The sequence below is a fragment of the Ranitomeya variabilis genome, chromosome 5, assembly GCF_051348905.1.
Source record: "Ranitomeya variabilis isolate aRanVar5 chromosome 5, aRanVar5.hap1, whole genome shotgun sequence".
In the NCBI taxonomy this organism is placed as follows: domain Eukaryota; kingdom Metazoa; phylum Chordata; class Amphibia; order Anura; family Dendrobatidae; genus Ranitomeya; species Ranitomeya variabilis.
Genome location: NC_135236.1, coordinates 678,958,681 through 678,982,870, shown reverse-complemented (window position 1 = coordinate 678,982,870; position 24,190 = coordinate 678,958,681). Strand labels below are relative to the sequence as shown.

At 45.5% G+C, this 24,190-nt stretch overlaps 1 protein-coding gene across 1 annotated transcript; it reads left to right on the top strand.

Moving 5' to 3' along the window:
* The first annotated feature begins 10,767 nt into the window (after positions 1-10,767).
* On the top strand, positions 10,768-15,503 carry LOC143777045 (cyclin-dependent kinase inhibitor 1B-like). The gene is made up of 3 exons (XM_077266962.1): positions 10,768-11,177; positions 12,143-12,267; positions 14,587-15,503. The coding sequence occupies exons 1-2, from the start codon at positions 10,853-10,855 to the stop codon at positions 12,223-12,225; spliced, it is 408 nt and encodes a 135-aa protein (XP_077123077.1). The 5' UTR covers positions 10,768-10,852; the 3' UTR covers positions 12,226-12,267; positions 14,587-15,503.
* Positions 15,504-24,190: the final 8,687 nt, after the last annotated feature.

The following is a 24,190-nucleotide window of genomic DNA, read 5'->3' as shown; positions in this document are numbered from 1 at the left end:
AACTCAGAGCCGTACCATCTACCACGCAGAGCAGTGAGACCAGCAACGCTCAGTTACCCAAACCCCGGCCAGAGCACTTTCCTGTGATGGAAAAGGACGGGGACTTGGACACTTTTCTGCGGGCCTTTGAGAAAGCCTGCAGACAGTACCGGCTGCCTGGGAACGAATTGTCCTGATACCTGACCCCAGGGCTAAGAGGCAAAGCTCTGGAGGCGTTTGCTGCCCTCCCTCAAGAACAAGATGGTGACTATGAGGCCATCAAGCAGGCCCTGATAGCCAAGTACGAGCTTACACCTGAGGTTTACCGTAGAAAGTTCCGGAACCTCCAACGTGGCCTACAAGACAGTTACAGCGATGTGGCACATGGACTGGGGACCCACTTTGACCAGTGGACCCAAGGACTGTCAGTGACCACCTTTGCGCAGCTGCGGGACCTGATGATCAAAGACCAGTTCTTCCATCTTTGCCCAGCTGAGGTGCGACAGTTCGTGATGGACAGAGAACCCAAAGACGTGACTAAAGCAGCGCAGATTGCCGATGCCTATGAGGCCCGGATGGGATCCACCCCCGAGTACTGCAGGAACTAAGTACAGTCATTGATAGACCATTATTTTTAATCTTTAAAGAGTCCATAATAACAGGGTCTGTACCACAGGACTGGCGTATAGCAAATGTGGTGCCAATATTCAAAAAAGGGGCAAAAACTGAACTCGGTAATTACAGGCCAGTAAGCTTAACCTCTACTGTGGGTAAAATCCTGGAGGGCATTCTAAGGGATGCTATACTGGAGTATCTGAAGAGGAATAACCTCATGACCCAGTATCAGCACGGGTTTACTAGGGACCGTTCATGTCAGACTAATCTGATCAGCTTCTATGAAGAGGTAATTTCTGGACTGGACCAAGGGAACGCAGTGGACGTAGTGTATATGGACTTTTCCAAAGCTTTTGATACGGTGCCACACAAAAGGGTGATACATAAAATGAGAATAATGGGGATAGGGGAAAATATGTGTAAGTGGGTTGAGAGCTGGCTCAGGGATAGGAAACAAAGGGTGGTTATTAATGGAGCACACTCGGACTGGGTCGCGGTTAGCAGTGGGGTACCACAGGGGTCAGTATTGGGCCCTCTTCTTTTTAACATATTTATTAATGATCTTGTAGGGGGCATTCAGAGTAGAATTTCAATATTTGCAGATGACACTAAACTCTGTAGGGTAATCAATACAGAGGAGGACAATTTTATATTACAGGATAATTTATGTAAACTAGAAGCTTGGGCTGATAAATGGCAAATGAGCTTTAATGGGGATAAATGTAAGGTCATGCACTTGGGTAGAAGTAATAAGATGTATAACTATGTGCTTAATTCTAAAACTCTGGGCAAAACCGTCAATGAAAAAGACCTGGGTGTATGGGTGGATGATAAACTCATATTCAGTGGCCAGTGTCAGGCAGCTGCTACAAAGGCAAATAAAATAATGGGATGCATTAAAAGAGGCATAGATGCTCAAGAGGAGAACATAATTTTACCTCTATACAAGTCACTAGTGCGACCACACTTGGAATACTGTGCATAGTTCTGGTCTCCGGTGTATAAGAAAGACATAGCTGAACTGGAGCGGGTGCAGAGAAGAGCGACCAAGGTTATTAGAGGACTGGGGGGTCTGCAATACCAAGATAGGTTATTACACTTGGGGCTGTTTAGTTTGGAAAAACGAAGACTAAGGGGTGATCTTATGTTAATGTATAAATATATGAGGGGACAGTACAAAGACCTTTCTGATGATCTTTTTAATCATAGACCTGAGACAGGGACAAGGGGGCATCCGCTACGTCTGGAGGAAAGAAGGTTTAAGCATAATAACAGACGCGGATTCTTTACTGTAAGAGCAGTGAGACTATGGAACTCTCTGCCGTATGATGTTGTAATGAGTGATTCATTAATTACATTTAAGAAGGAACTAGATACCTTTCTGGAAAAGTATAATGTTACAGGGTATATATATTAGATTCCTTGATAGGGTGTTGATCCAGGGAACTAGTCTGATTGCCGTATGTGGAGTCGGGAAGGAATTTTTTTCCCCAAGGTGGAGCTTACTCTTTGCCACATGGGTTTTTTTTGCCTTCCTCTGGATCAACATGTTAGGGCATGTTAGGTTAGGCTATGGGTTGAACTAGATGGACTTAGTCTTCCTTCAACCTTAATAACTATGTAACCGGCAGTGCGGAAGCCAGTCACCGCCAGCTGGCGAGGGGGTAAGCCTACAACCAACGCCAGTACCCCCGCCAGCCAACTCACCAGAGGCCCTGTCCTCGTTGCCAACAGCCTCAGACCTACCACCGACCGTCGCCAGTGTTTTTTCTGCAAATGGACTGGTCATATCAGCGCTTACTGTCCAGAGAAGCAGAGGAACCCCCCAGCCAAAGCCCCAGGGCCTAATGCAGCAGTTCTTTTGGTGAGTGGGGCGGTTGGGAGGGTGGTGACAATGTGCAGCAGGTCACCGTGGGGGGCAAGGTCGCTACAGGCCTCAAGGACACCGGGAGCTTAAAGAACCCTCATCCAACCCGAACTGACGGCCCCTGAAGAGATCATTCTGGGGAAAAACGTGTCACCGGGATTGGGGGCATCCACTGTCCTTTGCCAATGGCCTGGGAGTATATAGATTGCGGTGTCGGGAGCGGGGTGAAGGAAGTGGGGCTGTCCGATAACTTGCCCACTGATGTTTTATTGGGGACTGATTTGGGTAGGATGGTTGCATACTATGTCCCTGACTCCCCTCCCCGATCGAATGCTGATGATAGCGATGGGAACTCGCATGTGTTACCTGACAATGCTTTACCAATTAATGATGTACCTGATAATCATTTTTCTGAAAATGCCGAGGGTAATACTGATGATGAAAATGTACATGTGTTACCTGGTAACCATTTATTTCCTAGGAATGATGTGTTCACAGGTGCAGGAGTGCTCAGCCACGTCACTCCGTGGGGTGGGATGGCTGAGGAACCCCTAACAAGACCAAGCGATGGTGCTCAGAGAAATGGGGAGATGCATGGGAACTGTGAGGAAGGTGATGCCATGCAACTGACCAGTGCCACAGAGGAAGGTAACTGGCCCATAAGTAGCACTGCTCCTGGGATGTTGGGGGTGGATGGGGAGGTAGTACCCATAGCAGCGCCCACTGATGGGTCTGTGGAAATCCCCGGGGAGACAGCCTACGTAGCTGCTGTCACCCGCAGTCAGTGCCTGGAACGCAGATAATGTTCTGCCTTCTGGACCCTCCTCAGTCACAGGCGTGAGTGAACCAGAGATGGACCCAGAGCAGGTCCCAGAGGGCTCCCGTGGGGAATGGACCCCGACGTCACTTCTGGCTGCCCCTAGTCAGGAGTTCCAGGCCACTCTGCACTCAGATGTGAGCCAGGAGAATTTGAGACAACTTGCCGAGACGCCCACCTCCGTGACGGATAAGGAGAGGGTGTTCTGGGAACGAGGGAGGTTGTATCGGCAGACAGTACCCGGAAAATCACAAAAGGAGTGGTTGAGGGAAAGACAGCTGGTCTTTCCCGCACCAATTCAGGGGTGAGTTGTTGCGGATTGCTCATGAGATCCCACTCGCTGGACACTTGGAGATCAGCAAAACTAAGGCCCGGCTGTCTCAACACTTCTATTAAATAATAAAGCACTTGGCACTCAGAGATTCATTTGCAAGATAAACGTGAAAGTTTTGTTTATTTGTGCGACCAGTTCAAGAGTGTTTAAACATTTTCGGTCACAAGACCTTCATCAGAAACATCTCTCATGAAACTGGAGGCAGAACAGCACAATGCATAGGCCTAAAAGGCCTGCGTACACATGTGAGAAACCTGACAAAAACACCTCGGGGGTCCTGGAGGGTGTATAAGAAATTGGGCGCACCGGGAGGGCGAGAAACCGCTATAGGGAATGGCGCCAGTAAGTCCAGATCCGGGGTGCCGAGGTGCTGGTGTTGCCAGAGCAGAGTGCCAAGTGCTTTATTATTTACTTACGGGTTGGATACCTTACTTGTGCACCACCAAGGAACCTTGAGTGCCGTGTACTACTTGCATATCAACACTTCTATTAGCCCAAGATGGGGTCAGATGTGACAAACTACTGCCGCTCCTGTGTTGCCTGTCAAAGAGTGGGGAAGGCGGGGCCTGCTCTTTCGTCCTCACTGTGGTAGACTATGCTACCCGGTACCCAGAGGCAGTGGCTCTGTCCTCAACTAGGGCAGATAAGGTGGTGGATGCACTGTTGGCCATCTTTTCATGGGTAGGATTTCCAAGAGTGATGCTTACCGATCAAGGGACCCAATTCATGTCTCGCCTAAGGGTATGTGTCCACGTTCAGGAAACGCTGCGTTTTTGACGCAGCACTGAGCCGCAGCGTCAAAAATGCAGCGTCCAGATGTTACAGCATAGTGGAGGGGATTTAATGAAATTCTGTCTCCACTGTGCATTAAAAAACGCATGCGGAATTCCCGCAAAAACGCACATGCGTTGCTTTTTTTCAGAACGCAGCATGTTGCTACAATGAGCAAAACACGCAGGAACACCGCAGGTGACCTGCCAGTGACCTCAGGTGCATTTTTGGTCAGGATTTTACCTGCATAAAATCCTGACCAAAGCCTGAAGCAAACCTGAACGTGGACACATACCCTAATGGAGGCTCTCTGTAAGAGAATTCAGGTGAAGCGTCTAGTATCGAGTGCGTATCACCCACAGAACAATGGCTTGTGTGAGCGCTTCAATGGTACCCTCAAACAGATGCTACGCATGCTGGTTGAGACCCAAAGGCACGACTGGGAGTGGTACCTCCCACACCTGCTATTCGCTTACCGAGAGGTCCCGCAGGCCTCGACGGGGTTCTCCCCCTTCAAGCTCCTCTACGGCAGGCGAGTCCGGGGACCCCTTGGGTTTGTAAGGGAATCCTGGGAAGAGGAGCCGAACCCTTCTGAAGTGTCCTGTTTTGAATTCTGTTCTCGAACTCCCTCCGGTGGTTATGAATGGTACTTCGGCGAGTTCTGTCCATGGACTCCCTCTGGTGGCTGTGACTGGAGCTGCTGGTTCTGAGGTTCTTTCCTCAGCTGACCTCGTTTAGTCCTAGGCTGGCTGCTCTATTTAACTCCACTTAGATCGTTACTTGATGTCAGCTGTCAATGTCCTAGTACTGGTTCAGTTTGCTCTTGGATCTTTCAGATGACCTGTCTACTCCAGCAAAAGCTAAGTCCCTGCTAGCTTATTTTGTTTACCACTGTTTTCTGTCCTGCTTGCTATCATGATATGATTCTGCCTGGCTAGCTGGAAGCTCTGGGATGCTCAGCCAGGTCGACTCAGGGAACCAAGAGCACCCCGTGTTGTACCTGAGCCTGAAGCTTCTACCGAGGGAAGTGGCCTATTCCACCGTCGAGAAGAAGTGCCTGGCCATAGTCTGGTCCCGTAACGTTTGCAGCCCTACCTTTACGGTCGCACCTTCACTGTGATGACTGACCACAAGCCTCTGCGCTGGCTACAAGCCATGTGTGGAACCAACGGAAGGTTGCTACGCTAGAGCTTTGCCCTCCAGCAGTACGACTTTACAGTGAAACACAAAACGGGCAGGGATCATGGCAATGCAGATGGGTTGTCCCGCCGGGGCGAACCTGCTGAAGTGTGCATGGAGGAGTACCATGGAGTACTGCTACCGTAGCGCGGTCCAAAAGGGGAGGTGTCACGATAATGTGAATATGCCATGTTTGAGTATCTACCTAGAAGTTCCATGGCTTTCCAGATACACGCTGTGGGCCTTTCCAGCCCCCCTCTTCCCCTTCTTTTCTGTCTGTGTGTGTAATCCACAACCCCTCATTCCCCCCCTCCAAGAATTTATATGGCTTTACGCTGCGCAGTGAGACTCTGAAAATCCCTCATTCCCCCTCCCACCTGGTACTGATTAAAACTGGTATACAAAGCATGAGCTTCTATTGTTCTTTGAAGGTTATATATATTGGCACCGATCAGGGCTAGGGATACAAGAATTATATATTCCGGATGTCCATCGAGGGATTTATAACTCCCTGAAATCACTAGAAGCTAAACCCATTGAGTGCAAAGCGCAGGTTTCTCCATAAGCGGGTTATGTAATTACACCATGTTTACACTTAAAAGAATCCACCTGATGTGGGACACATCCTGATCATTGTATCTTTCGTATACGAGATTCATAATACAGCGAGCTAGGCATAAAAATGGTGGCCATGACTAAGTAAAGGGGAGGTTTCAGCCTCTAAGTGAGGTCACCACAGGGGGAGTGCCTGGGTTTTAGGCTAGGAAATAAGTGAGGGAAGCAGTAGTCTTCATGTGTCTTTGTCTGGGGTCTAGCTGCTATACAGGAGTGATGCATCTGGATATATGTTCGTCCTTCCCCCACAGTACACGGTCGGCCATGAGATGATATGACATAACGAAATGTAAGTGATTTTTTCAACGTTAATCCCATTTTATTTTTAATTGTACTGTACATATCATATTTGTCTTCTTTATAATATCTTTTTATACTTCTGTAAACACTGCCTACCTTTTTTCTAGTAAAATATAAAATTACTAGCTTGCCCCTCCTTGCTCTATAACGAACTGTTGCGTCCTCTGAAGTGAATTACGCTACTAATTTGAGTTGGCTCCGGACCCGCTAATAATTACGAAATCGGAGCTGGTGACAGCAGAATTTGTCCTGTGCAATTGAGAGGCTTTGTAGCAACCGACGGCGTTGATAATTATTGTTTCCGCCTGAGTGGGAGTAGTTATATCGCCCTCGCTGCAGCGTGCCCAATAGCCAGAACATAGCAGGCAACCTTTCTGGTGACTAATTATCCTAGGTGCAGTACCTATTTGAAATTCAGAGAGTAGCTGACAGCACAACTGGCAATGGGATGCCCGTCCTAGTCCCACAGACCAAAGTGGAAGTGTACATACCCCAAAAAATAATGAAGGACAGCATCCAATCCAGGTGAAAAAAACCTCTTTTATTGTGCCAAGTGCAACGTTTCAACCATCAAAGGTCTTTTTCAAGCATGCTTGAAAAAGACTTTTGATGGTTGAAACATTGCACTTGGCACAATAAAAGAGGTTTTTTTCACCTGGATTGGATGCTGTCCTTCATAATTTTTGGGGGTAGGTGCAGTACCTAGTCTGACCTGAGGGTAAGGGGGCGCCAGAGAGCTGCAAGTTCCAAACTGGAACCGGGAAGTGGGATATAGATAAATCCCCTTCAGAAAAAATACAGGTTGTCAAAGGTCGAAGGGCAGACACCGGGTATATTACAGGTTGTAAGAGGTCGGAGGGCAGACACCGGGTATATTATTGGTTGTAAGAGGTCGGAGGGCAGACACCGGGTATATTACAGGTTGTCGGAGGGCAGACACCGGGTGTATTACATGTCAGAGGTCGGAGGGCAGACACCGGGTATATTACAGGTTGTCAGAGGACGAAGGGCAGACACCGGGTATACTACAGGTTGTCAGAGGACGGAGGGCAGACACCGGGTATATTACAGGTTGACGGAGGGCAGACACCGGGTATATTACAGGTTGTCGGAGGACGGAGGGCAGACACCGGGTATATTACAGGTTGTAAGAGGTCGGAGGGCAGACACCGGGTATATTACAGGTTGTCAGAGGACGGAGGGCGGACACCGGGTATATTAAAGGTTGTCGGAGGACGGAGGGCAGACACCGGGTATATTACAGGTTGTCGGAGGGCAGACACCGGGTATATTACAGGTTGTCGGAGGTCGGAGGGCAGACACCGGGTATATTACAGGTTGTTGGAGGGCAGACACCGGGTACATTACAGGTTGTTGGAGGGCAGACACCGGGTACATTACAGGTTGTCGGAGGGCAGACACCGGATACATTACAGGTTGTCGGAGGGCAGACACCGGGTACACTACAGGTTGTCAGAGGACGAAGGGCAAACACCGGGTATATTACAGGTTGTCGGAGGATGGAGGGCAGACACCTGTTGTGAATTCTGTTCTTGGGCTCCCTCCGGTGGTTGTAAGTGGTAGCGCTGCTGTCTCTGAATCGCAGCATTTATCAGGTGTGTTTACTTTTTGCAAATCTGACTGGGCTATTTAGTCTTGCTTCACCCTTTAGTCAGTGCCAGTTGTCCATTGTTCCTGGAGGATTCACATCTCTGCCTGGTCTCTCCTGCTTTGCAGTTCTTTTCAACAAAGATAAGTTCTGGCCTTAATTTTTTGCTGTCCACATGCTGTGGCCTTATTGTTCAGTTATTTCCATGTTTTTGTCTTGTCCAGCTTGGTCTGTATAAGGATTTGTTTAGCCAAGCTGGTATCTCTGGAGATGCAGGTATACCCTCCATATCTTTAGTTAGCTGTGGAGTTTTTGTATTTTCTGTGGTGGATATTTTCTAGTGTTTTAATACTGACCGCATAGTACTCTGGCCTTTCCTTTCTATTTAGCTAGAAGTGGCCTCCTTTGCTATATTCTGATTTCAGTCTGTGTATGTTTTTTCCCTCTCCTCTCACAGTCAATATTTGTGGGGGGCTATCTGTCCTTTGGGAATTTTCTCTGAGGCAAGATCGTTTTCCCTTTTCTATCTCTAGGGGTAATTAGTCCTCCGGCTGTGTCGAGATGTTCAGGGAGTGCTAGGTACATTCCACGGCTACTTCTAGTTGCGGTGTTAAGTTCAGGGTCTGCGGTCAGTACAGGTACCACCTTCTCCAGAGTACGTCTCATGCTGCTCTTAGGCCACCAGATCATAACAGACACCGGGTATATTACAGGTTGTCAGAGGACGGAGGGCAGGCACCGCGTATGTTACAGGTTGTCGGAGGGCAGACACCGGGTATATTACAGGTTGTCAGAGGACAGAGGGCAGACACCGGGTATATTACAGGTTGTCAGAGGTCGGAGGGCAGACACCGGGTATATTACAGGTTGTAAGAGGTCGGAGGGCAGACACCGGGTATATTACAGGTTGTCAGAGGACGGAGGGCAGACACCGGGTACATTACAGGTTGTAAGAGGTCGGAGGGCAGACAGCGGGTACATTACAGGTTGTAAGAGGTCGGAGGGCAGACACCGGGTATATTACAGTTGTAAGAAATCGGAGGGCAGACACCGGGTATATTACAGGTTGTCGGAGGGCAGACACCGGGTACATTACAGGTTGTCAGAGGGCAAACACCGGGTATATTACAGTTGTAAGAGGTCGGAGGGCAGACACCGGGTATATTACAGGTTGTCAGAGGTCGGAGGGCAGACACCGGGTATATTACAGGTTGACGGAGGGCAGACACCGGGTATATTACAGGTTGTCAGAGGTCGGAGGGCAGACACCGGGTATATTACAGGTTGTCAGAGGACGGAGAGCAGACACCGGGTATATTACAGGTTGTCAGAGGACGGAGAGCAGACACCGGGTATATTACAGGTTGTCAGAGGATGGAGGGCAGACACCGGGTATATTACAGGTTGTCAGAGGTCGGAGGGCAGACACCGGGTATATTACAGGTTGTCAGAGGATGGAGGGCAGACACCGGGTATATTACAGGTTCTCAGAGGACGGAGGGCAGACACCGTGTATATTACAGGTTGTCGGAGGACGGAGGGCAGACACCGGGTATATTACAGGTTGTCGGAGGGCAGACACCGGGTATATTACAGGTTGTCAGAGGTCGGAGGGCAGACACCGGGTATATTACAGGTTGTAAGAGGTCGGAGGGCAGACAGCGGGTACATTACAGGTTGTCAGAGGACGGAGAGCAGACACCGGGTATATTACAGGTTGTCAGAGGTCGGAGGGCAGACACCGGGTATATTACAGGTTCTCAGAGGACGGAGGGCAAACACCGGGTATATTACAGGTTGTCGGAGGGCAGACACCGGGTATATTACAGGTTGTCAGAGGTCGGAGGGCAGACACCGGGTATATTACAGGTTGTAAGAGGTCGGAGGGCAGACAGCGGGTACATTACAGGTTGTCAGAGGACGGAGAGCAGACACCGGGTATATTACAGGTTGTCAGAGGTCGGAGGGCAGACACCGGGTATATTACAGGTTCTCAGAGGACGGAGGGCAAACACCGGGTATATTACAGGTTGTCGGAGGGCAGACACCGGGTATATTACAGGTTGTCAGAGGTCGGAGGGCAGACACCGGGTATATTACAGGTTGTAAGAGGTCGGAGGGCAGACAGCGGGTACATTACAGGTTGTTGGAGGGCAGACAGCGGGTACATTACAGGTTGTCAGAGGTCGGAGGGCAGACACCGCGTATATTACAGGTTGTCAGAGGACGGAGAGCAGACACCGGGTATATTACAGTTGTAAGAGGTCGGAGGGCAGACACCGGGTATATTACAGGTTGTCAGAGGACGGAGGGCAGACACCGGGTATATTACAGGTTGTCGGAGGGCAGACACCGGGTATATTATAGGTTGTCGGAGGGCAGACACCGGGTATATTACAGGTTGTCGGAGGACAGAGAGCAGACACCGGGTTGTCGGCAGCAGTCGGTGAAGCTGAAGTTGTACCAATCCCCAGCAGTTGTCGGTTGATGCTGGGCGTTGTAGTCCTGCAGAAACGCGGCAGCTTCCAGCGGGCATGCTGACACCTGTGGTTCTACTCTCACTGAGCAGGACATGCAATCTCCGCACACACTCGGGCGTTTCGGGTCGCCTCATCTCTTCCCTTCCACCTTAACCGGGAGGGCGTCTGTGCAGCCAATCACCGGCAGGGGGCGTTTAAATCCCCCCGTCGGGCGCTGGCTCGTCCCGCCGCCATATTGGGCCGCGCAGGATCGCCCGGTGACCCGCTGAGCTGCGCCCTGAGCCCCATGTCGGGCGTGCACCTGTCCCCGGGCTCTCCGGGTGTGGAGCGGGTGTCTCGGGCCCCGGGCTCTCCGCGGTCCCCCGCCCGCCGCTGCCTGTTCGGGCCGGTAGATCACGAGAGCCTCGCCCGGGAGCTGGCCCGGTGCCGCCGCGAGATGGAGGACGAGCAGCGGCAGCGATGGAACTTCGACTTCCGAAACGAACGCCCGCTGGACGGCGCCCTGAGCTGGGAGGTGGCGGGGCCGGACACACCCGACTTCTACCGGCGGGGACCGCACACCCGCGGGAGGAAGAGACGCGGAGAGCTGACGGGGGAGAGCAGGACGGCGGGTGAGACGCCCGGCAGGGGGCGGGGCCTCGGGTGTGGGGTCACCTAGCTGTCAGGGGGGTGTAAGGTCCCAGAGGAGCCGCACGGAGAGTCCGCACCGATCCGCAGCGTCCGAATGTTTCATGTTTACACTTTGTGTCCGAACGTTCTATTCAAATATTGCAACATTGTATCAGCGGAGATCACTGCGGGGCCGGGGGGGCTTTACTGTATTCTACATATATATCATTCATTTATTAATTTAGTATTTGTTAGTAGTACAAAAAAAATCAGAATTCTGTATATTTAGAAAAAAAACTATTGCTTTGGTCGCCATTTTCTTAGTCTAATAACTTTTATTTGCCCGTTGATGGAGCTGTCTAACAACTTATTTTTCACACCGATTTGACTTTTTTTTTTTTTTTAACTACCATTATACACTCATGTTGATCTGTCTTTGCTGGGTTTTTTTTTTTTGAGCTTCGGGGTGGTTTTTGGGAGTGCGGCAACAAAACTCCTTGGAAATTTAGTTTTTTATATTTCTTTTTTTTTTTATATATATATTTTTTTTTAGTACATTTACCAGGTGGGTTAAATAACTTCTATTGAGAGACTGGACTTGTATCTTCATAGCAATACTGTTTGTTTTACATTTTAATTAAAAACAAAAAAAAAATCACTAAGAAAATTAGGGTGCTACAAATTTTTATTTTTTTTTTTTACTCTTTTTTTTAATAATTAAATTATATTATAAATATTTATATCTAAATTATTTTTTTAAATATATTAATATTTTCAATATTTTATTTATTTTTGTTCAGACTCGTAGGGATGGATTAGTAATTGACATGGTTAAACAGCAGCCATCAGAGCTGCTGTTTAAAAGGTGACGGCTGTATGACAGCCAGCACCCCCAAAAGGGGATAGGACTAAGCTGTCGCAAATGTGCTGTCGAATAATGGCCACATCTCGCTCTTCTCGCCCCCAGAACCCCCGACATCCATTGCAAGAATATCCCACAGAACGGAGACTGGAGAACCTGTGGAGGGCGGCTCGACCCCCGTCACTTGAGGAAACTCCGAAGAAGAGCCGACCCTGCACCTAGAGCCATGGGTACGTACGAGCTCCGACTCTAAATCCCTGCCCGTCATCGTGCTACCTAGCGCTGCTCTAAACCGAATACACTGTAACAAACCCTCAGCTGTGAGAAGTGTTAGGAATGTGCAGGTGTGCGACATAGGATGATCCTGAAACTGGTGAATAATTGTAACACCGTCTCTTCAGAAGTTTCTGAACTTTTTCTTATGCAGCTAATAATTTATGTAAATGAACCCGGATGCCTTTAAAGGGGTGAACTCTAGGTAGGGGACACCTGCACAGTCATGTCATAGAGAAATACACAATATGGCTGATCACCGCACAGGACAGTCTGCAGCTGAAACCGTCACATTTCTATCAAAGAGTCTGGAAGTCAAAGCTGAAAAACAACATATACGGAAATGGGGGGAGGAGGGGTCAGGAAGTGGTCGCTGCGGGAACACGGCGTACGGCTGTTTGATAACAAACCAAACCCCCTCCGGCCGTACAATGAGCTGCGGGCGAGAGCAAACGACACAACACGTGAGTCTGATGATGGAGGATCTCCACTAGGACTAATGTTTACCCCGAGGCTGTCACGTGAGAGCGAAAGGACGATCGCCAGCCCATAACATCACCGCCATGTAGTAAACAGGAGAAAAAACATCCCATAATATCACTACAAGAGTAGAATTATAATACTATACTAGAATACCGCCCACTATGTACAAGAATATAACTACTAGAATACCGCCCACTATGTACAAGACTATAACTACTATAATACTGCCCCCTATGTACAAGAATATAACTACTATAATACTGCTCCTATGTACAAGAATATAACTACTATAATACTGCTCCTATGTACAAGAATATAACTACTATAATACTGCTCCTATGTACAAGAATATAACTACTATAATACTGCCCCTATGTACAAGAATATAACTACTATAATACTGCCCCTATGTACAAGAATATAACTACTATAATACTGCTCTCTATGTACAAGAATATAACTACTATAATACTGCTCCCTATGTACAAGAATATAACTACTATAATACTGCTCCTATGTACAAGAATATAACTACTATAATACTGCTCCTATGTACAAGAATATAACTACTATAATACTGCCCCTATGTACAAGAATATAACTACTATAATACCGCTCCTATGTACAGGAATATAACTACTATAATACTGCCCCTATGTACAAGAATATAACTACTATAATACTGCCCCTATGTACAAGAATATAACTACTATAATACTGCCCACTATGTACAAGAATATAACTACTATAATACTGTCCCTATGTACAAGAATATAACTACTATAATACTGCCCCTATGTACAAGAATATAACTACTATAATACTGCTCCTATGTACAAGAATATAACTACTATAATACTGCTCCTATGTACAAGAATATAACTACTATAATACTGCTCCTATGTACAAGAATATAACTACTATAATACTGCCCCTATGTACAAGAATATAACTACTATAATACTGCCCCTATGTACAAGAATATAACTACTATAATACTGCCCACTATGTACAAGAATATAACTACTATAATACTGTCCCTATGTACAAGAATATAACTACTATAATACTGCCCCCATGTACAAGAATATAACTACTATAATACTGCTCCTATGTACAAGAATATAACTACTATAATACTGCTCCTATGTACAAGAATATAACTACTATAATACTGCCCCTATGTACAAGAATATAACTACTATAATACGGCCCTATGTACAAGAATATAACTACTATAATACTGCCCACTATGTACAAGAATATAACTACTATAATACTGTCCCTATGTACAAGAATATAACTACTATAATACTGCTCCTATGTACAAGAATATAACTACTATAATACTGTCCCCTATGTACAGGAATATAACTACTATAATATTGCCCCCTATGTATGAGAATATAACTACTATAATACTGTCCCCTATGTACAAGAATATAACTACTATAATACTGTCCCCTATGTACAAGAATATAACTACTATAATACTGCCCACTATGTACAAGAATATAACTACTATAATACTGCTCCCTATGTACAAGAATATAACTACTATAATACTGCTCCTATGTACAAGAATATAACTACTATAATACTGTTCCTATGTACAAGAATATAACTACTATAATACTGCTCCTATGTACAAGAATATAACTACTATAATACTGCCCCCTATGTACAAGAATATAACTACTATAATACTGCCCCTATGGATTTGTCGGCTTTCGTGCAGCACTTCCCAGTGTTCTCTGATGATGTACTCTCTGACTCCTCTCTTTCCCCCGCAGGTACCTGGCTCGCCTTCCTCCAGTGTCGGCTGACTTCTTCCCACTCGGCTCGTGGACTCTGTCACTGGTGGGAGAACCCTGCAAAGCACTGATACAGAGTAACACTAATGACCCCGGGCATGACATGTAGCATTGTGCCACGAAGCACCTTGGTCTTCTCTTACACCCGTGTGCTCGCTGTCGCCCCCTTGTGTAGCACATAAAACTTTTTTAGAGAGGGGCGATGCGCGCAGCGGGTGCACACTGATCCCAGTGAAGAGAAGCGTTGGAGCTCGCACACGGTCACCCGGTGATCTGTGAATTCTTCTACAACTCCAGGTCGGCAACACAATTTTTTTTTTTTTTTTATTGGGGGGAGGGAGGTCCATGAGTGTCTACAGCCCCTCGTTTATAAATCTGACGCCATAGATGGTTTTTTTCCTTTTTGGCGCCACCTACAGACTGTGTATGATTCTGCACCCCTGCGAAGAACAAAAATGTTGGCGATTTCTCATCAAATTTTCAACGTGGCCTTTTTTATTTGACTTAAATCAGTTTTTATGATTAAAGTTTTTTTTTGTTTTTTTTTTGACGGAATGTGTCAAAGTTGTCTAAATTTTTTTTTTTTTAGTTTTTAAAAAAATACAAAAAAAGACATTTTCTTATAATACAGAACTACCTTAGAAAGGAAAATAAATATTATATATTACATTTTTTTTTATATTATTATGAAGAGGAGTATAATGCAGATCTCCCCTCACCCACACATTAATTTTCATTTTTCTTTGTGTTCGCACCTGGCGTTGCTAGAAGACGGCTCCACAGTATTTTTTTTTTTTTTTATATTACATTTTTTTTTATCTTCTGTAAATACAAATATCTATTTTTTAATTTGTAATGTTTAAAATTTGAGGAAAAATAAAAAGTTCTGATTTTTGTATACACTGGCCACATGCTGTGTGAAGAAAAAAATAATAATTGTCTGGTTCTAAGCTTTATATATTTTTTTTTTCTTTTATGCAACCATCATATTTCCGTTATTATGGTGTAAAAAAATAAATAAAAAGATACGTCCGCGTAGTAGAATGCACCATTTTTCATTCTCTGGCTGCCAGCAAGTCAGGGGTTAATCATGATTATATATATTATTATATAATATAATTTTTTTTTTTTTTTCCTTTTTATCGACTTTTTTTTTTTTTTTTTATATTTTAGGTCAATTTGTATTTTTTCCGCGGCGTCGCCCGCCCTCACCAGTCCATGCCTTTTCTAATGTGCCAGTAATGCACTTCCTGGGCAGCCGAACCAGCCGTGCCCGGCAATATTAACCCCTTCTCGCCGCTGCCGCTTGTGCGTGGTGTCTATATGTAGCAAACCCCATGGTGACCAATGTTGAGGTGTGTATGTGAAGTGCTGTGTAAAGACACTGAAACCTTTTACTAATTTATTTATATTTTTAAAAGAAAACATTTTTTTTTAAACTAGTATTTTTAATTTTTTTTCCAAAAAAAAAAAAAGCCAAAGCGGCAGATTTTGTGCATCTGTAAATGCTGTTTATATATATATATTTTTTTTTTTTTCTTTTTTGTTGTAGCAGGATTTTTTTTTTATACTTTTTTGGTGATAATTTGGCTGTAGAAAAAGATTGCAGACTGAGCCAGATGCCTGATGCAAAAAAAAATATTTTTTTTTTTTTATGTAAGAGTGAAAAACAGTTTTATTTCTATTCCGATGTCATGCAATCATAAAAAAATAAAAAAAAATAATAAATTCATGCACAAAAGAAACGGAAGTGTGTTCTTATTTTGTCACATGACCTTGGTCTGCTAATGATCAGAAATGGAAAAAATCTGATTAATAGTGCAGAACTGGTTGATGTGGATGCTCTTAGGAAGTCTCTCCATCTCTCACTGTTCTAGTAATCAGATTTTTGTAAAAGTGGATTTGTCACTATTTGTCACTTGCCATTAATATGTAATTTTTGTTCCCTGTTGTAAATGCCACTGTTCTCCTGAATCCGGCGCTGTTTTTCTTTTGTTCCTGCGCCTTTCTGTTCCGGAGATATGGCGCTCTCTTTCCTGTATATAAATGTAGTCTATAAGTGGGTGTGGTTATTAAGAAATCACCCACAGAGAACTGAAGGACCACGCCCCCGCAGAGCAGAGCTACTCCTACACAGGGCAGAGACGGCCATATCTCATGAATGGAGAGGAGCAGAAACAAAAGTAAAACATCACCGGATTTGGAAGAACATCGACATTTTCACTAGCCAAATAAATTACATATTTATGGCAAGTGATCAGCACCTTTTAAATGGAGAGCCCCTTTAGGTAGGGAGAAATTCTGTACATGAGTTGATGTAATTCCTGGAAGTAGCTCCTACTACACAGATGAGGTGATGATCCAGGGCTCGGCCTGGGAACTTTGTGATAACCTCATTTAGATGAATTACATATACAATCTACTTGCAGACAGCACTTATGTATATTTTGCTAAAAACGTGTTTCCTTTATCTGATGTAAATGCCGCTATTCTCCTGAATCCAGCACTGTTTTTCTTTTCTTCCCATGCCTTTCTGTTCCTGAGATAGGGCCCTATCTTCTTTGTACATTAATATTGAAAAAAAATTTGTAAGTGGGTGGGGTTACCAAAGTCAACCAGAGAGAAGTTCATGACCACGCCCCCGCGGAACAGGACTACATTTATATACAGAAGAAAGGGCCATATCTTAGGAACAGAGAGGAGCAGGAACTAAAGAAAAACATCACCGGATTCAGGAGAACAGTGGCATTTACATCAGGGGAAAAAAATGTATATATTTGTTAAGTGACAGGCACTTTTAAATGAAGAGCCCCTCTAAGCAGGGAGAAATTCTGTACATGTGTTGGTGTAATTCCTGGAAGTAGCTCCTACTACACAGATGAAGATGAGGCGATGATCCCGGGTTCAGTTAAGGAATTTTTGACTAACCTTAACTAGAAAAGTTAGGTATACAATCTGCTTGTAGTTAATGCCGGCCTGTTACTTGCCATAAGCATTATTTTTCCTGTGTAAATGCCGCTGCTGGTCTAAATCTGGTGATGTGTTTCTTTATGTTCCTGTACCTCTCTCTGCTGCTGAGGAACGGCCTTCTTTTTCCTGTACATAAATCTAGTTCTTTTATCTAACGAGGCGTGGTCTCCAAGAAAACGCCCATAGAGGAAATAAAGACCACGCCCAGTTGGCTAACTGAGCAACAGACGGGAAACTTCATATTGCACGTTGTCTTCTCTTTCCCAAGAGAATACTAAGCTCAGGCAGCACGGAGACTCGCTCTCCTGTGGAGTGGCAGAGGAGTCATGCTGCAGTCAGTCACCGCACCGCCAGCGGCAAGTCTGATGAGAGGCATGCCGGAAGGAGGAGGACCGGCCGAACCTCGGCGACGCTCCGCACCAGTCGTGTTACGTGCTTCCAATATTAATCAGCTGTTTACTATGGAGTCATTTGTTCATCACCGATGGTAACTTTTTTCATGAAATTAAACAAAGGGGTGTGGCTCTTATTCGTGGGTGGGGCAGGCAGTTTCGCAGACTGATTGTCTTTAAAAAAACACATTTCTCTAAACCAGTAATATTGGTCTGTAGATCTTTCTACTAACTTGGGCACAAATTGCTCTAAAGGAGAAGTAGCAGCCGACTTCTATTCTTCGTGTGCTCTAGTCACATCCAAAGCTGCAGTCGCTACTTTCAGACCTCAAGACAAACATTTGTGTACAAGGAATCTGGCCCAGAATTAATGTGTTCAGTAAATGGGCTAAATGCCACCTCTGGCTGCGGGCGTGCAGCTGAAATGTGGCCCTATAGGTCATCACCCAACAACTAAGGCGGAACCGAGGAACCGGACTCTGGTGACATTCTGCTCTGCAAATTCCAAATAAATACTTTCCACTGTCCTCCGCTCTGTGATTACGTGGTGGGATCCCGAATGTGACCCCTCTATCGCTGATCATTATTTGTAACCGGAACCAGAACACAAGAATTCCTACGTCTTCCACACATTGGACCCACTCAGGTTCTTGGCTCGTGAAAGCCGCGGTGCACGTTCTAACATCACATCTAAGGATCTACGAGCACAAATTCTTATTCCTCCATGTTCCAGTTGTTTTTCACTATTTTTTTTTTTTTCATTTATTGATTGACGGGAGCAGGAACCAATGAGAATAGAAGACGGGGGAGGGGCCTGTGGTTACAAGTGAAGCAAAGAGGGGGCGGGACTAAGACTTAAGGTGGAAATGTGGAATTGTGTAATGTGTCTCCCCAGCTGGTCACCATCGCTCCATCCACACAGGTACGGCATTATGTATATATACACTGCACAGTACCACTCCTCCTGTATATATACACTGCACAGTACCACTCCTCCTGTATATATACACTGCACAGTACCACTCCTCCTGTATATATACACTGCACAGTACCACTCCTCCTGTATATATACACTGCACAGCACCGCTCCTCCTGTATATATACACTGCACAGTACCGCTCCTCCTGTATATATACACTGCACAGCACCGCTCCTCCTGTATATATACACTGCACAGCACCGCTCCTCCTGTATATATACACTGCACAGTACCACTCCTCCTGTATATACACACTGCACAGTACCACTCCTCCTGTATATATACACTGCACAGTACCACTCCTCCTGTATATATACACTGCACAGTACCACTCCTCCTGTCCTGTATATATACACTGCACAGTACCACTCCTCCTGTATATATACACTGCACAGTACCACTCCTCCTGTATATATACACTGCACAGTACCACTCCTCCTGTATATATACACTGCACAGCACCACTCCTCCTGTATATATACACTGCACAGTACCACTCCTCCTGTATACATACACTGCACAGCACCACTCCTCCTGTATATATACACTGCACAGTACCACTCCTCCTGTATATATACACTGCACAGTACCACACCTCCTGTATATATACACTGCACAGTACCTCTCCTCCTGTCCTGTATATATACACTGCACAGCACCACTCCTCCTGTATATATACACTGCACAGTACCACTCCTCCTGTATATATACACTGCACAGTACCACTCCTCCTGTATATATACACTGCACAATACACTCCTCCTGTATATATACACTGCACAGTACCACTCCTCCTGTATATATACACTGCACAGTACCACTCCTCCTGTCCTGTATATATACACTGCACAGTACCACTCCTCCTGTATATATACACTGCACAGTACCACTCCTCCTGTATATATACACTGCACAGTACCACTCCTCCTGTAAATATACACTGCACAGTACCACTCCTCCTGTATATATACACTGCACAGTACCACTCCTCCTGTCCTGTATATATACACTGCACAGTACCACTCCTCCTGTATATATACACTGCACAGTACCACTCCTCCTGTATATATACACTGCACAGTACCACTCCTCCTGTATATATACACTGCACAGCACCACTCCTCCTGTATATATACACTGCACAGCACCACTCCTCCTGTATATATACACTGCACAGTACCACTCCTCCTGTATACATACACTGCACAGCACCACTCCTCCTGTATATATACACTGCACAGTACCACTCCTCCTGTATATATACACTGCACAGTACCACACCTCCTGTATATATACACTGCACAGTACCTCTCCTCCTGTCCTGTATATATACACTGCACAGCACCACTCCTCCTGTATATATACACTGCACAGTACCACTCCTCCTGTATATATACACTGCACAGTACCACTCCTCCTGTATATATACACTGCACAATACACTCCTCCTGTATATATACACTGCACAGTACCACTCCTCCTGTATATATACACTGCACAGTACCACTCCTCCTGTATATATACACTGCACAGTACCACTCCTCCTGTATATATACACTGCACAGTACACTCCTCTTGTATATATACACTGCACAGTACCACTCCTCCTGTCCTGTATATATACACTGCACAGTACCACTCCTCCTGTATATATACACTGCACAGTACCACTCCTCCTGTATATATACACTGCACAGTACCACTCCTCCTGTATATATACACTGCACAGTACCACTCCTCCTGTAAATATACACTGCACAGTACCACTCCTCCTGTATATATACACTGCACAGTACCACTCCTGTATATATACACTGCACAGTACCACTCCTCCTGTATATATACACTGCACAGTACCACTCCTCCTGTATATATACACTGCACAGCACCACTCCTCCTGTATATATACACTGCACAGTACCACTCCTCCTGTATATATACACTGCACAGTACCACTCCTCCTGTAAATATACACTGCACAGTACCACTCCTCCTGTATATATACACTGCACAGTACCGTTCCTCCTGTATATATACACTGCACAGTACCACTCCTCCTGTCCTGTATATATACACTGCACAGCACCGCTCCTCCTGTATATATACACTGCACAGCACCACTCCTCCTGTATATATACACTGCACAGCACCACTCCTCCTGTATATATACACTGCACAGTACCACTCCTCCTGTATATATACACTGCACAGTACACTCCTCCTGTATATATACACTGCACAGTACCACTCCTCCTGTCCTGTATATATACACTGCACAGTACCACTCCTCCGGTATATATACACTGCACAGTACCACTCCTCCGGTATATATACACTGCACAGTACCACTCCTCCTGTATATATACACTGCACAGTACCACTCCTCCTGTATATATACACTGTACAGTACCACTCCTCCTGTATATATACACTGCACAGTACCACTCCTCCTGTAAATATACACTGCACAGTACCACTCCTCCTGTATATATACACTGCACAATACCACTCCTCCTGTATATATACACTGCACAGTACCACTCCTGTATATATACACTGCACAGTACCACTCCTCCTGTATATATACACTGCACAGTACCACTCCTCCTGTATATATACACTGCACAGTACCACTCCTCCTGTATATATACACTGCACAGTACCACTCCTCCTGTATATATACACTGCACAGTACCACTCCTCCTGTATATATACACTGCACAGTACCGCTCCTCCTGTATATATACAGTGGGGCAAAAAAGTATTTAGTCATTCAGCAATAGTGCAAGTTCCACCACTTAAAAAGATGAGAGGCGTCTGTAATTTACATCATAGTTAGACCTCAACTATGGGAGACAAACTGAGAAAAAAAAAATCCAGAAAATCACATTGTCTGTTTTTTTATCATTTTATTTGCATATTCTGGTGGAAAATAAGTATTTGGTCAGAAACAAACAATCAAGATTTCTGGCTCTCACAGACCTGTAACTTCTTCTTTAAGAGTCTCCTCTTTCCTCCACTCATTACCTGTAGTAATGGCACCTGTTTAAACTTGTTATCAGTATAAAAAGACACCTGTGCACACCCTCAAACAGTCTGACTCCAAACTCCACTATGGTGAAGACCAAAGAGCTGTCAAAGGACACCAGAAACAAAATTGTAGCCCTGCACCAGGCTGGGAAGACTGAATCTGCAATAGCCAACCAGCTTGGAGTGAAGAAATCAACAGTGGGAGCAATAATTAGAAAATGGAAGACATTCAAGACCACTGATAATCTCCCTCGATCTGGGGCTCCATGCAAAATCCCACCCCGTGGGGTCAGAATGATCACAAGAACGGTGAACAAAAATCCCAAAACCACGCGGGGGGACCTAGTGAATGAACTGCAGAGAGCTGGGACCAATGTAACAAGGCCTACCATAAGTAACACACTACGCCACCATGGACTCAGATCCTGCAGTGCCAGACGTGTCCCCCTGCTTAAGCCAGTACATGTCCGGGCCCGTCTGAAGTTTGCTAGAGAGCATTTGGATGATCCAGAGGAGTTTTGGGAGAATGTCCTATGGTCTGATGAAACCAAACTGGAACTGTTTGGTAGAAACACAACTTGTCGTGTTTGGAGGAAAAAGAATACTGAGTTGCATCCATCAAACACCATACCTACTGTAAAGCATGGTGGTGGAAACATCATGCTTTGGGGCTGTTTCTCTGCAAAGTGGCCAGGACGACTGATCCGGGTACATGAAAGAATGAATGGGGCCATGTATCGTGAGATTTTGAGTGCAAACCTCCTTCCATCAGCAAGGGCATTGAAGATGAAACGTGGCTGGGTCTTTCAACATGACAATGATCCAAAGCACACCGCCAGGGCAACGAAGGAGTGGCTTCGTAAGAAGCATTTCAAGGTCCTGGAGTGGCCTAGCCAGTCTCCAGATCTCAACCCTATAGAAAACCTTTGGAGGGAGTTGAAAGTCCGTGTTGCCAAGCGAAAAGCCAAAAACATCACTGCTCTAGAGGAGATCTGCATGGAGGAATGGGCCAACATACCAACAACAGTGTGTGGCAACCTTGTGAAGACTTACAGAAAACGTTTGACCTCTGTCATTGCCAACAAAGGATAGATTACAAAGTATTGAGATGAAATTTTGTTTCTGACCAAATACTTATTTTCCACCATAATATGCAAATAAAATGATAAAAAAACAGACAATGTGATTTTCTGGATTTTTTTTTCTCAGTTTGTCTCCCATAGTTGAGGTCTACCTATGATGTAAATTACAGACGCCTCTCATCTTTTTAAGTGGTGGAACTTGCACTATTGCTGACTGACTAAATACTTTTTTGCCCCACTGTACACTGCACAGCACCGCTCCTCCTGTATATATACTGCACAGTACCGCTCCTCCTGTATATATACACTGCACAGTGCCGCTCCTCCTGTATATATACACTGCACAGTACCGCTCCCCCTGTATATATACACTGCACAGTACCGCTCCTCCTGTATATATACACTGCACAGTACCGCTCCCCCTGTATATATACACTGCACAGTACCACTCCTCCTGTCCTGTATACACTGCACAGTACCGCTCCTCCTGTCCTGTCCTGTATATATACACTGCACAGTACCACTCCTCCTGTATATATACACTGCACAGTACCGCTCCTCCTGTATATATACACTGCACAGCACCGCTCCTCCTGTATATATACACTGCACAGCACCGCTCCTCCTGTATATATACACTGCACAGCACCGCTCCTCCTGTATATATACACTGCACAGCACCGCTCCTCCTGTATATATACACACTGCACAGTACCACTCCTCCTGTATATATACACTGCACAGCACCACTCCTCCTGTATATATACACTGCACAGTACCGCTCCTCCTGTATATATACACTGCACAGTACCGCTCCTCCTGTATATATACACTGCACAGTACCACTCCTCCTGTATATACACTGCACAGTACCACTCCTCCTGTCCTGTATACACTGCACAGTACCACTCCTCCTGTATTTATACACTGCACAGCGCCGCTCCTCCTGTATATATACTGCACAGTGCCACTCCTCCTGTATATATACACTGCACAGTGCCGCTCCTCCTGTATATATACACTGCACAGTGCCGCTCCTCCTGTATATATACACTGCACAGTGCCGCTCCTCCTGTATATATACACTGCACAGTACCACTCCTCCTGTATATATACACTGCACAGTACCA

Excerpts from the sequence above, each read along its gene's own strand:
- LOC143777045 (XM_077266962.1), top strand. The coding sequence starts at position 10,853 with ATGTCGGGCGTGCACCTGTCCCCGGGCTCTCCGGGTGTGGAGCGGGTG. Across the intron at positions 11,178-12,142 it reads GGGGGAGAGCAGGACGGCGG|AACCCCCGACATCCATTGCA; the intron begins GTGAGACGCCCG and ends TCTCGCCCCCAG.